The 12,695-nt window shown below is 38.8% G+C and overlaps 1 protein-coding gene across 8 annotated transcripts in view; it reads right to left on the minus strand.

The window, feature by feature from the left end:
- DGKB (diacylglycerol kinase beta) overlaps nt 1–12,695 on the minus strand; it is an 870,186-nt gene that overhangs the window by 30,567 nt on the left and 826,924 nt on the right. For all 8 annotated transcript variants that reach the window (XM_019958478.2, XM_019958484.2, XM_019958481.2 and 5 more), the window contains 2 exons: nt 8,659–8,779; nt 4,695–4,755 (listed from right to left, as the gene is read on the minus strand). In XM_019958478.2, coding sequence (XP_019814037.1) covers nt 4,695–4,755; nt 8,659–8,779 — 182 coding nt within the window. The remainder of the gene's footprint in view (nt 1–4,694; nt 4,756–8,658; nt 8,780–12,695) is intronic.

Raw genomic sequence — 12,695 nt, forward strand, 5'->3', positions numbered from 1 at the left:
AAAGGAAGAGTGGAAGCATGAAACGAGTCTCAAAAGACGAGTTGTGTAATTCAACTGAAGACGAAAATTTTATTTGGGCAAAAGCAAAGTATATGAAAATATAAAAAAGAAGTAAATGATGATTGCAATGAAACAGGAAGCTTGATTCAAATTATATTTTATCAGATAGAAAGTAATTAAATGTTTTAATTAGAAGAGTGCCAGGGTGAGATTAGTATATAGCACCCCACTCCAGTCTCTTGCCTGGAAAATCCTGTGGACAGAGGAGCCTGGAAGGCTGCAGTCCATGGGGTTGCTAAGAGTCGGACACGACTGAGCAACTTCACTTTCACTTTTCACTTCCATGCATCGGAGAAGGACATGGCAACCCACTCCAGTATTCTTGCCTGGAGAATCCCAGGGACGGGGGAGCCTGGTGGGCTACCATCTATGGGGTCACACAGAGTCGGACACGACTGAAGCGACTTAGCAGCAGCAGCAGCAGTGATCATTTTGGTAGAAAAGTTAAGGATGGATTTAAATAGGAAAAAAAAAAATGGAGAGGGGGAAAGACTGATGAGGTACCTGATGAGAGAGAGAAATGAAATGGGCCAAATCTAGGACAATGGTGGTAGGGATTAAAAGAAAAGACCCAGAAATATGACACTTGATCAAGTGTGCACAGATACTGAATTTTAGGGTGTGAAGAGAAGTATAGGATGACTCTCATATTTCTAGCTTAGGAAACAAACACTGAGCTCCACTAGCTCAATATGGTAAAAGGAAGGATAGGAATTCAGGAACTTAAGGAGAAGTCATTAATAGTGAGTGGGGAGGAGATGGAAGAAGGTGCATGAAGAGTCCATTTTGGTTACATTGAATTTAAGGCTTAGTATGGTTGCTCCTCACTTAATGAAACTTAAATTAGGCACCCATCACTTGTAATAAATTGGGGTGGGAGGGCTGGGTGTGCAGATCCAATATGAAATCTGACCTAGGGCATGACCTCTCATACATTACTACTCTCCCTTCTCTCCTATTGAAACTATTCTTTTTTTTCCTTACCACAATGAGAACATATTGACAACAAAGTCAGTATATTCCAAGTCCTCAGGGAGAAGGACTGGGAAGAAAGAAGATAGGAAGGGGAGCATAGTTAAGTTCTAGACTCCACCCTGAAGAAAGGCTCTTCATGAACTGCTTCAACATAATGTCTTCTAGAATCAACTGTGTCTTTGTCATGCTTATGCAACAGAAGATTAGATGGTTGGATGGCATCACTGATTCAACAGACATGAACCTGGGCAAACTCCGGGAGGTGGTAAGGGACAGGGAAGTCTGGCATGCTGCAGTCCATGGGGTCGCAAGGAGTCTGACACGATTTGGCGACTGAACAACAATTGTTAAATGGTTAAAATCTGTTCTCCATTAACTCATTGACTCTTACAAAACTGAACACAGGCATAACTAACAAGTTTCTGTTGACTACTTTATAGTAAGTTGATAATCATAAAAAATAATTGCAAAGCATACATTTGAAGAGATAGCTTTAAACTCTTGCTTTCCGCCCCCCGCCCCCACTGACCTGATAGTTGAACTTAGAATTGGTAAAATCTGTAAGTGAATATCACCTTAATTTTTTTCAGTTGCTTTTTTTTTAATTGTGGTACAACATATGTTATGTAGAGTTCACCACTGTAATCATTTTAAAATATATAATTCAATTGCACTAAGTACATTCATGCTATTGGGCAACCATCACCACATCCATCTCCAGAATTTGTATTACTCTGGTTTTTAAAAAGTGTTCATTGATTTAAGAATCAAGACCTATTTGTCATTTGCTTTTCTATTTTAAATATTTCGCTTACAGAAAAGCAGAACTTCTGCTATGCTCTAAAATTATATCTAGAGCAATCCCTTCATAAATTGAGTATCAGCTTATGGATATTTAAATTCAGCAAAGAATTTGAACATTCTATCATTTTGATGTTCTGTAAGAGGAACAATGTGTTATTCAAGTGAAGCAAAGAACACTCTTTGGTCCAACCATACCAATGCTATGAATACTAAATATTCTCTATAGTTAAAATGAAATTTAAAGTTCAGATTTCCATGTGGTTCTAGGAAAAAGAGGGTATGCCAGAATGTGAAATAACAATAATGAGCCATAGTCTAGTACAGTTCTTGGCCCACTGTGTAGACTGCAATAAATGTCTTAAATGAATAAGAGAAATTACACAGAGAGGAAACTGAAGTAGACATTATATAAAACCTGTTACTAATTTAACCATTGTTTAGATCATGGTAATTAATAGCTGAAATGAATATCTTGTTATTCTTTGAGAGAAAAGTTAACAAAAGAGTCATTAGAAAAGCTTGTGTGAAATATGCTACAAGTATTATAAAATATTAATTAGATTTTAATAGATAACAGACTTCATCTGTTGGCTGCGGAGAGGCAGAGGTGATTTATTAATAGCAAAGGTCATGCTCTAGCGTGGCAGGCCATGGGGATGGCCTGGGGCCCTCTCAGGTGGAGAGCCAGGGTGGGGAGCAGCCATGACGGAGCCGGACAGTAGAGCCAGGCTAACTGCATTTTAGCTTCTACTCTGCCACTTAGCATGTGTGGAATCAGGCAAACTAACCTTTGTCTGCCTCAGCTGTCTTACCCATAAAATGAAGCTTATTATATGCTTTCTGTGAGAATTCAAAGTGTCAATACAGGTCAAGTGACACAAACTACAAGCTTAATAAATGTTAGAGATTACTGTTGCCATTAATCTTTCTTGATTTAAAACATGGCACAGGGACTAAATCTCGCTTCTCTCCGAGAAGAGTCCACAACAATGCAGGGTACTCATGGAAGCTGTTTGGTTTCTCTGTCTTTCATTTATTCTTTTGTGACCCAGACTGAAGACCAGTGACCTTTCATTAAAACAAGAATACTGCTATTACCACTGCCACTACCATCCTGCATCCTGACCACGAGCACCGCCTACACTGATAGCACCTCTACCAGTTCACCTTGACCACCACTGGCCGCCATCAGCACTCGCACCAACACCATCAAACTACCATCACCGCAGGCTTCACCATGACCACCACCATGACCACCACCATCCCGATCTCTACAATCAGTGTATCACTGCCACCACTGGCAACAATAGTAACAGGACCTTTAATATACATGTGAGTGTAAAGGTGTAAAGGTCACTGGGAGAGTGAAGAATAAGAAACAAGATGCAAATATACACATGCTGGTAAAAGGAGGAACAGGAAATTTCTTAAAAGATACTTCGAATCAAGCACAGAGATGCAAGAAGGCATAAGAAATTGCCGTCCTCGAAAGACTTTTTGGCAAGTTTGTCTTACATCATTATTATAGAATTACTAGATTTACTGCAGAGTAAAGGGTACTGTCATTCTCAGATGGCAGCTACCTCCATGGTTCTTCTCCTTCCCTCATTCCTATCCCTCATCCCAAGGGAACTCTTTAACAAATTCTCCTTCTTTCACCCCCAGAATGTACCTCAAATCCACCCACTTCCTAGCCACTATTGCTGTCCAAGCTCAGAGCGCTTTGTTGAACCCTATGTCCCAGTTGCTACTCAATACAATCCATTCTCCACACAGCAGTTAAGGTGAACTTTAAAAATGTAAGTCAGATGATGCGTAAAGCCTTCAGCAGCTTCCTATTGTACTCTGAATCGGATGTTAATTGTTCACCATCATTTTTTTCTACTCTGTCTCCTGCCCATCTTTTCTACTTTGCCTCTTACACTCTCACCCCACATCTAAAACTTTGGTCACACCATCCCTCTTACTGTTTAACACACTGAGCTTTTGGATCCTTCTTTGAAAAAGGCCTCCCAGACACACTTACCTAAAGTAGTCTTTTTCATACTCCATCTTTAGTTCCTCTTCATCATATTTCATACCTCTTGTAATCAAAAGTTATATTATGCATGTTTCTCTATATTTATTGATTTATTAATTTACTTAATCTCCTATTATCAGAATGTAAGTTCCTTGAGGACAATTATATTATTGAATACATTCTATTTCATGTTCTTATTACTCCAATGTTTTATTATGTGATCAGAGTTCTATTTTTAGTGCCAAGATTAGCACCTAACATATTATTGAAATGTAATATTCACTTAAAAATGAAATTTAGTGAGGTCTAAATGTCTGAATTAAATAATATCTCACATAAAGACACTATAATGCAGTCTTTCTATAGATAAGGAAGCTCTCAAATTCCAATTGGAGGCAAAGAAGAGATGAGTAATACATTTAGGAAGAATCATGTCTGAAGGTCCCATAAATATTTTTCCTATAAGGTATTTGGAAATAATTACAAGAAAGGTTAAGAGAAACCTTAACAAATTTGTTTAGTTTCACAGTTTATAACTGTGGTTATATGTGGTTATATATAGATAACTATGGTATCTAAAGATTACACTTCGGCTAACATAAGCATTCAACTCTCAATCATTGCCAAAGGCATATATTGCCTAAAACCTGAATGCAATGGCTCTGTCATATAAAAAAACAAAAAACAAAGCAAAAAAGGCTCTTGGAGATAGGTCCAAAGCTTAGGTATTGTGATTATTTACTTATAGGAGTATATGATTAGTTAGCTATGGCAGGATATAATATCTGGGAAACAAACAGGAAAGTGACATAGCTTTTAATTACTCTGTACTCACAGTGCATGGGGTCTGCATCCATGGTTCCCCATCAATCTGCATTGGCAGAGACTTGCTGGTCCTGGAGAAAAAAAAAAAAAAAAAACAATCCAAGTCTAGCACAGAAATACTTTATACAGCAGACTATATGTCCCATATAAAATGGTGAGACCAGGGAATGCAAATATGGTAAAAGCTGGGTTCTGTTCTCAAGTAATCTTTTATAAAAGGAACTTCAGCTCTTGACTTGGGCTCCCCGGGAGGATCAATGGTGAAGAATCTGCCTGCCAATTCAGGAGATGCAGGTTCAATCCTTGGGCCAGGAAGATTTCCCTGGAGGAGAAGGTGGTGGCCTACTCCAGTATTCTTGCATGGAGAACCACATGGACAGAGGAGACTGGTGGGCTACAATCCATGAGATCACAAAGAGCTGGATATGACTGAGCACAAACCTTGACTATCAATGAATACCCTGTACCTTAGTTACAAATATGTTAAGTGCTTCCTGGTAAATGTGATGATATACACAAAAAATTCTGGATAACAAAAGACAAATGTAGGGTGTATAGTTAATGACACAATCCAAATTACTTGGTTTGTTTCCAAGGCAAATCATTCAACATTACACTAATCCAAGTCTATGCCCCAAACACTAATGCTGAAGAAGCTGAAGCTAAGTGGTTCTAAGAAGACCTATAAGACCCCCTAGAACTAACACCAAAAAGAGATGTCCTTTTCATCATAGGTGACTGGAATGCAAAAGTAGAAAGTCAAGAGATACCTAGAGTAACAGGCACGTTTGTCCTTGGAGTACAAAATGAAGTAGGGCAAGGCCTAACAGAGTTTTGCCAAGAGCTAACCCTTTCAACAACATAAAAGATGACTCTACATATGTATATCACCATATGGTCAATACCAAAATCAGACTGATTATATTCTTTCCAGTTGAAGATGGAGAAGCTCTATACAGTCAGTAAAAACAAGATCGGGCACTGACTGTGGCTCAGATCATGAACTCCTCATTGCAAAATTCAGGGTTTAGGGAAAACCAGTAGGCCCTTCAGGTATGACCTAAAGAAAATCCTTTATGATTATATAGTGGAAGTAACAAATATATTCAAGGGATTAGATCTGATAGAGTGCCTGAAGAACTATGGTTGAAAGTTTGTAGTACTGTATAGGAGTCAGTGACCAAAATCATCCCAAAGCGGGGCGGGGGGGAAAGCAAGAAGGCAAAGCAGTTGTCTTAGAAGATTTTACCAATAGCTTAGAAAAGAAGAGAAGCAAAAGGCAAAGGAGAAAGAGAAAGATATACCCCTCTGAATGCAGAGTTCCAAAGAACAGCAAGGAGAGGTGAAAAAGCCTTCTTAAATGAACAATGAAAAGAAATAGAGGAAAACAATAGAAGACTAGAGATCTCTTCAAGAAAATTAGAGATACCAAGGGAACATTTCATGCAAAGATGGGTGTAATAAAGGACAGAAACAGTCTGGCCCTAATAGAACCAGGAGACATTAAGAAGAGGTGGTACAAATACACAGAAGAACTATATAAGGAAGGTCTTAATGACTCGGATAATCACAATGATGTAGTCACTCACCTAGAGTCTGATATCCTAGAGTGTAACGTCAAGTGGGCCTTAGGAAGCATTACTACAAACAAAGCTAGTGGAGGTGATGGAATTCCAGCTGAGCTATTTCAAATCCCAAAAGATAATGCTGTGAAAGTGCTTCACTCAATATCTCAGCAAATTTGGAAAACTCAGCAGTGACCACAGGACTGGAAAAAGTCAGTTTTCATTTAAATCTCAAAGAAGGGCAATGCTAAAGAATGTTCAAACTACAGCACAATTACACTCATTTCATGTTAGCAACGTAATGCTCAAAATCCTTCAAGCTAGGCTTCAGCAATATATGAACTGAGAACTTCCAGATATACAAGCTGGACTTAGAAAAGGCAGAAGAACCAGAGATCAAATTGCCAACATCCGTTGTTCATAGGAAAAGCAAGAGAATTCCAGAAAAACATCTGCTTCATTGACTACACTAAAGCCTTTGACTGTGTGGATCACAACAAACTGTGGAAAATTCTTCAAGAGATGGGAATACCAGACCACCTGACCTGCCTTCCGAGAAACCTATATGCAAGTCAAGAAGCAACAGTTAGACTTGGACATGGAACAACAGACTGGTTCCAAACTGGGAAAGCAGTATGCCAAGGTTGTGTATTGTCACTCTGCTTATTCAACTTCTATACAGAGTATATCATGTGAAATGCTGGGCTGGATGAAGCACAAGCTGGAATCAAGATTGCCAGAAGAAATATCAATAATCTCAGATAATACAGATGACACCACCCTAATGACAGGAAGCAAAGAGGAACTAAAGGACTCCTTGATGAAGATTAAAGAGCACGGTGAAAAAGCTGGTTTAAAACTCAACATTCAAATAACGAAGATCATGGCATCCAATCCCATTATTTCATGGCATCCAATCCCATTATTTCATGGCAAAAAGATGGGGAAAAATGGAAACAGTGACAGACTTTATTTTCTTGGGCTCCAACATCACTGCAGACAATGACTGCAGCCATGAAATTAATATGCTTGCTTCTTGGAAGAAAAGCTATGACAAACCTAAACAGCATATAGAAAAGCAGAGATATCACTCTGCCAGCAACGGTCTGTATAGTCAAAGGTTTGTTTTTTCCAGAAGTCATGCATGGATGAGCGTTGGACCATAAAGAAGGTTGAGCGCTGAAGAATTGATGCTTTTGAAATATGGTATTGGAGAAGACTCTTGAGAGTCCCATGGACTGCAAGGAGATCAAATCAGTCAATTCAAAATGAAATCAGCCCTGAATATTCACTAGAAGGACTGATGTAAAAGGTGAAGCTCCAGTACTTTGACCACCAGATGTGAAAAGCCACTCACTGGAAAAGACCCTAATTCTGGGAAAGATAGAAGGCAAAAGGAGAAGGGGCCTCAGAGGATGAGATGGTTGAATGCATCATCAACTCAATGGATATGCGTTTGAGCAAACTCAGGGAGATAGTGAAGGACAGGGAAGCCTGGTGTGCTGTAGTCCATGGGGTGGCAAACAGTCAGACATGACTGTGTGACTGAATAAGAACAACAGCAAAATGAGCCTCCTTGTTTTCATGCAATCGCATGTTACAAATGTGGAGGAAAAGTGATATCTCACATTTTCCAGTATTAACTTTCATATATGTTAATATAACATCAGTTATATCTGTGCTATAATCTGTAGTTTCATGTTAGTGTAATATTAGACTTTTGTTTTACAGGCATAATTTTGAAAAAGGGTTTTCAAAAGATTTAAATGCAATATACATATAACATTTTACTTCATAATAATTATTTAATTTATAGAAGCAATGGTAGACTTCATGAAAGAATGTATGTTAATGATGCCTTAACAGCATTTTCATTGGGTAGTTTGCCTAGTAGATACTTCAATGCTTCTGTAAATTCAACCGTGTGTGTACCAGACTAGAGGAGATAGAATTTGTATGTTAGAATTGTATCCATGGTCTCAACAAAAGATTATCAAATTCCAATGAACATGGTAAGTAACAGTGAATCAAATCTTTATAAATTCTGTCAATTTCTATTACTTTGAAATGTATCAGTATTAATCATTGATAACAATGTATAGATGAAACGAAATCATTATCAAAATCTTATATAACATTAATCTAAATAATTTGTAGTTATGCCATCTCTGGTGGCTTGACAGTAAAGAATCCGTCTGCAATCCGGGAGACTGGGGATCGAATCCCTGGGTCAGGAAGATCCCCTGGAGAAGGGAATGGCCACCCACTATATATTCTTGCCTGGAGAATCCCATGTACAGAGAAACCTGGCAGGCTACAGACCACGGGGTCACAAAGAGTGAGTGACTAATACTTTCACTTCACTTTTCACATGTCAACCTCCTTTCTGAATTACAGAGAAAGGGATACCTGATGACAACAGAGGAGCACTGAGCCAGCCGCCTCCCAGCACTTTTCAGTCCTGTGTATATTTGCCCCATCTCCATGGCTCCTTCCAAGCCAACCACCTCCAGCAGCTGATCACTCAGATCTGAAAGGAAACAGAAGCCTTGTAAATTACAGTGTATATGCATACAATGCCATTCCATTAGACACTATGGAAATGAAAAATAAAAGCTTGAGAAAGAAAGCTTCTGTCTGAGATACTATACTAAAAGTAACAAAAAGATGGTCTGTCTGTCTTCTGAAACTCTCAGTTTAAGCTCCCCTTTCCCCACAGGTGCTGTGGGGAAAGATGTGCTGTCAGCTTATTCTACAACAAAATGGGAAGAAAGGATTCTGAGCCAAATTATGCCAAAAAATATACCAGTAGCTTTAACATCAACAAATTTAACGTTATTCCACATGTATATATGGGACATTTATACCCCCCACATCAGACATTTGGCAGCAAATACACATTTCAGTACTATAAATAAAGTATGAGGACATGCTGTCAAACGTGATTTTGTTGAATTACTCAAACAAAAGATCTTAGAGATCATGGAATTAAAGTTTCTTATTTTAAAGATAAGAAGACTTGAGGCATTAAATCACTGAGTGCTTGTCCACATGCGGGTTAAGTTGCTTCAGTTGTATCCAACTCTTTGCAACCCTATGGACTATACAGCCTGCCAAACTCCTCTGTCCATGGGATTTTCCAGGCAACAATACTGGAGTGAGTTGCCATGCCCTCCTTCAAGGGATATTTCCAACTTAGGGATTGAACCCACATCTCTTATATGTCTCCTGGATTGGCAGGCACGTTCTTTACGCCACAGTCATAGGTAAACTTGTGCAGAGTTTTTCTTGACCTTGAAAAAAGAAATGTTTTCCTGATGGTAAAGAATATGCTACCAAATTCTAGAGTAGGTTAGATAATTATCACCATATTAATACAGTGTTTTTTCTTTTTTTAACCAGAGGACAGTAAAAAAAAAAAAAAAAAAAAAGTTAATTGTATTAGGTACTGCTTGTCGAGTGTTTCCAAAGTACCTGTCACTGCCTAATCACTCGTTCCATATCATGTCACTTGCTCCCCTCGCAAAACCAATTTAAGACAAATACGATTATTAGAATTTACAGACAGAGAAACTTAAAATCAGAGAAGTTAATTCAATTTATTTATATTAACATAAAGAGGAAGTGACAGAGCCAAAATCTGAGGTGTAATCACAATGTTATATTTGGTAAATCAGCCATACCAAAGAGAGATACTTTTAAAACTGATAGAAGTATTTCTTATTGAGGGAGTGACAGTGGTGTCTGCGTGAGCTGCAAGGTCCCTTTCCAACCTGCAAACTTTCACTCTCCAGAGTAGCAGAGGATGTAGTCGTATCAGTAAAACCCTACAGAGCACAACGGTGGCACACAGCCCCTCCACTCACTTAGCTGGCTCAGAATGCCCGAACCCTTGATTTGAAGGCAAAATTTTAGGTGCACATATATGGTCCTTTTCTATCATGATATTTTCATGTAATCCCATGTGTTTTCAAATGCAAATAAATTGTTTAATACTGTTTTCAGTAGCAAAAAGAGCTGTAGGGGTGGCATAGAGTGGTATAAGGTAAGATATGATTATACAAGTTAACCGTGTAATAACTAGTCATAGCTGAGCGTGGACTTGAAGCAAAACCAGCGTATGTGTGCTGTATGTACTCCATTTTGTACAGAAAGTCCTCATTTCCCACTAGTGAATCCATTTTAGCACAAAGTTCAGAGAGATGAATGATATATTTTCAGTGTTGTTCATGTGTGTGGTAAACAGCACTTTGAAACTTCAAAATTTGTTAGGCCCATGATCTTCGGCACATTTTATCTAAGCTCTGAAAACACACTGTGTGACCAATCCACTGTACGTTTTTTGAATTGAACTGACTTTTAAAAACCATTGTTTTTTCAACTTTAAGCGCGAGCTGCAGCAGGAGGTTTCTTCACATGTGGACACAACTATCCAGCCACTGAATCAAAGGCTAACAAGTCATAGTATCTTAGAGCATTCACCTTGCTGTTCTAAACCATATTTAGACTGATTTCTCATCAAACTTATTCTGTGTTTCTAGTTTAAATTTATGTTGCCAAGAACAGATGGACAAGGAATGGAAACATATTCTTTCAGCTGTAGCCGGCACTAAAATGTGCTTGGCTCTATAGCCTGGGTGTTAATATACGCATTTCTTAGATATATGTCAACCAGAAAACTGCACTGTGGCAAGCTCTAAAACCCCAGATGTGTGTCTGGTGATATTTATAAAACAACAACAACAACAACTACCACAGAAACGAAGCTCCTGTTCGGTATTCTGTGTTTCCCACTGCTTGGTTCTTAAATAGGTGAAATTTTACACTGATTTCTGTAATGATCTGGTGGATGGGAACTGTTCTACAAGAAATGAAATACTTCCTCACGACAGAGTTAATCTGTGAGCCCTAACTTTTCCATGAATCACGGGGACTGTCTGCATCTACACCATATTGCTACTGTCTACCACCCTCTTTCTGATTTTTTTCTTTCTTTTAATTTGTCTTTGTTTTTCTCCCTGCAAAAATGCTCCGAAAATCAATTCTACCATTAATCACTGGTAATGAAGACTTTGATTATAGATTTAGAAGACGTAGGCATTTAACCTTTCATGTTCTTGCTAACACAAAGAACTGCATAGAAATAGTGCTATATTTACTAGTGCAAAATTAACAACATATTCCTTTTAATTAAGCATTCAGAAAAAGAAAGAAATTCTAATTTGTGCTGCACAAATTTGCTCCCATAACACTTCAACAATTTTATATACAAAAGCCTGTAAGGTCTGTGTACAACTGCTGCCTCTTACATACTGTCTTTGGGGGCAGGGTCCTCACTGATTTCAGACAAAGATAATTTCTACATAATTTTGAATTCTATTTCTACCTGTGGTATCATCTAGAAACATCAAAACTTCCTCACTTCACATGCTAGCTAAAATTTATTTTAAGCACAGGTCCCCTTGAGATGGCATAACCAACCAGATTCACCTCCTTAATTGGTTTGTTATGTGGCTACTGCTTTGAGCCCATGAACTGAATCAAGCCCACTGTCTGTTTATGTATGGCTTGCAAGAGTGGTTTTTACATGTTTACAAATGGGAAAAAATTGATACATTGTGACACCTGAAAATACATTAAGTTCAAACTTGAGCATTCATTAATTAGTTTTTGTTGGAAGCAGACACTGGTTAGTTGAGGTTTTGTCTATGTCTGCTTCCACACTATAATGGCAGAAGAGAGTGTCTGCAGCAGAAACCATGTGGCCCAGAAAGCCTACAATGTTTATTATTCAGACCTTTAGAAAGAAAGTGCCAAGCTCTGCTTGACTGCTTGAGTGAAATCTTAACTATTTCTGGCCACTGAGGTTTTCAACTTTAGTGCATCTGCGTGCTAAGTTGCTTTAGTCATGTCGGACTCTTTGTGACCCTCTGAACTATAGCCCAGCAGGCTCCTCTGTCCATAGGATTCTCCAGGCAAGAATACTGGAGTGGGTTGCCATGCCCTCCTCCAGGGGATCTTCCTGACCCAGGGATCGAACCCGTGTCTCCTGCATCTCCTGCTCTACAGGCAGGTTCCTTACCCACTGAGCCACCTGGGAAGCCTGGGTTTCACTTTGGTACTGCCTCTATAGATCCTAATGGCATCACAGTTGCCTGAAAGACATAATGTCCGAGCACTCATTCCTTACTGTGTGTGCTGGTTTGTAAAAGAACTTCAACTATAGAATCTCACCATACTCATATACTGTGAGGTTTCCTACAATCAGTTTGTTGTTGATCGTGAAATACCAGTTTCTAAATAACCCCGTTACAAAAGAAAGTAGAGCAGCTTAACGTTCAACATTATGCTCAGTCATTGCATCTGGTTAGCCTTCTCGTGTGTGAAAGTACAGTCATAGGTAGGAAGGCAGAAGTCTCACCCAGGCCTGAAGACACACGTGTGTG

The sequence above is a fragment of the Bos indicus genome, chromosome 4 (genome assembly GCF_029378745.1).
Source record: "Bos indicus isolate NIAB-ARS_2022 breed Sahiwal x Tharparkar chromosome 4, NIAB-ARS_B.indTharparkar_mat_pri_1.0, whole genome shotgun sequence".
NCBI lineage: Eukaryota > Metazoa > Chordata > Mammalia > Artiodactyla > Bovidae > Bos > Bos indicus.